Source organism: Centroberyx affinis, unplaced genomic scaffold (genome assembly GCF_046629955.1).
Source record: "Centroberyx affinis isolate AG114_WGS23_722 - 3 ecotype Tasmania unplaced genomic scaffold, CSIRO-AGI_Caff_v1 ptg001117l_1, whole genome shotgun sequence".
NCBI lineage: Eukaryota > Metazoa > Chordata > Actinopteri > Beryciformes > Berycidae > Centroberyx > Centroberyx affinis.
Window position 1 is genome coordinate 28352 of NW_027279659.1, and position 2104 is coordinate 30455.

Consider the following 2104-nt stretch of genomic DNA (forward strand, 5'->3'; position numbering starts at 1 on the left):
ACCTCCTTAAACTCCTCTTAATGTTTGATTGCTTACTTTCTAATTTAATGTTAAACTCAGGGAGATAGGAACTTTCCATTAATAACTCATTAATAACCCGTAAACTTGCACAAAACAAGAAATAATCCCTTAATTTCTAGTGTTTCTGTGTATCAACCCATGAATAAATCCCTTATAAACCCATGATGCTAACCTTACTTTATTAAAGCTGCTATTTTAAATGGATTATTAATGTTTATGTAATGAGAAATTAAGGACATTTCAGGGATAAAATTAAGGGGTTTGGTTTTGTAGGCTGTAAATTCCCTTGAGATAAAGGTTTGTAGAAATCAACAAACTTAAACCTGAAACTTGATTCTCTGAACAGTAAATCATCCCGGATGAGAGCTTCGGCTGAAACGCCTAAAATGTAAAACAGGAGGTTTCTTTTGATGGAGAAATCCCACCTGAGGTTTCCATGGAAATCTTTGGTTAATAAGGAGACTGAATAAAAACATTTCACAAGTTTCTGAATTTGGCCGTGCGATCTGCTGAACCCTCTTTAGTGGGTGAAAGTACATTTCTCGCTGGGGGGTTTTCACAATCTGATCTGATCCCAGAGCTTCTAGGACATTCTGCAGTCGTAAAGCTTCCATCGGTCGGTTGGTTTCTAGCTTATATTGCATAATAGAAAATATACATCCTCTTCTAGTCTTTGGTATCTGGGCTAGTGTGTCAGCTCTGTGAGGAAAAAACAGCTGTGCGTCTAGCTTTGGAATCAGAGGAGACACTGAAAGGGTTTTTTTCTGTTTCTCCCAGTGAGGTTTTTTTTTTTGGCAGGTGAAAGGTGAAGATGAGTTTACCCTTCAGCTTCATCGGTCGGCGTATGGATGAATGATGAATTTGGAAAAGGTGGTGGGGGGGTTTTTTTTTTTTTTTTTTTTTTGTGTTTTTTTTTTTTTTGCTATAAACGCGTCGTCGGCGTCGTTGTCATGGCGCGCAGTGAGCAGCCCCTCTCGCAAGTTTGTCACCCTCAAAAAAAAAGCACAAAAAAACAAACAAAAAAAAAACAAAAACAAACAAACAAAAACAGAAAATGTAAAAAGTTTTGGTTGTTTTTTTTTTTCTTTCCTCGCTCCGGCCGACCCGAAGAACCACGACCCCAGCGCCCTCCCCTCCCGCCCCACTCCTCCTCCCTTCCCAGATCCCCCCGAATCGACCGCCCCCCCTACCTCCTCCTCCCTTCTCCCTCCCCTTCTCCCCCCCCCCCCCCCCTTTTATTCCTCGGGCCATCTATCACGCTTTGGTACAAGTGCTGGAGGCGGACGACTGGCCCCCGGGGCTGGCTCCCTCGTCCATCCACTTGTCCAGGCTCCGGCGGCGGGCGTTCATGAAGAAGTTGCTGACGGTCGTGAGTTCGAGCCCCAGCTGCTGCGAGATGGTGAGCTGCATCTCCTTGGAGGGGCGCTTGTTCTCCTTGAAGATGGCCAGCAGGGTGCGCCGCTGCAGGTCGGTGAACACCAGGCGGGACTTCTTTGGCGTGTTGTTGCGCTCCTTGCTCGTGTCCTGCTCCTTTCTTTTGCACGCTGGGAATTTTGGGGGGAGAGAGAGAGAGGGGGGGGGGGTGTATGGGGGGGAGGGGGGGGGGGGGGACAAGGAAGGAGAGGAGAGGAGGAGGAGAGTGGAGAGAAGAGGAGAGGAGAGAGGAAGGGGGACAAGGAAGGAGAGGGGACAAGGAAGGAGGGGGAAGGAGGAGGAGAAGGGACAAGGAGAGGAGAGGAAGGGAGGAGAAGGGACAAGGAAGGAGAGGAGGGAGGAGGAGAGGGAAGGAGAGGAGTGGAGGAGAAGGGACAAGGAAGGAGAGGAAAGGAAGGGAGGAGAGGGGACAAGGAAGGAGAGGAGAGGAAGGGAGGAGAGGGGACAAGGAAGGAGAGGAAAGGAAGGGAGGAGAGGGGACAAGGAAGGAGAGGAGAGGAAGAGAGGAGAGGGGACAAGGAAGGAGAGGAGGAGAAGGGACAAGGAGAGGAAAGGAAGGGAGGAGGAGAGGGAAGGAGAGGAAAGGAAGGGAGGAGAGGGGACAAGGAAGGAGAGGAAAGGAAGAGGAGAGGGGACAAGGAGAGGAAAG

General features: G+C 48.9%; 1 protein-coding gene across 1 annotated transcript; it reads right to left on the reverse strand.

The window, feature by feature from the left end:
- Positions 1 to 1275: 1275 nt before the first annotated feature.
- LOC139647822 (hepatocyte nuclear factor 6-like) lies at positions 1276 to 1565 on the reverse strand (the record flags this gene model as incomplete). The annotated part of the gene is made up of 1 exon (XM_071523798.1): positions 1276 to 1565. A coding segment is annotated over one exon (290 nt), but the record flags the coding sequence as incomplete, so codon positions are not given.
- Positions 1566 to 2104: the final 539 nt, after the last annotated feature.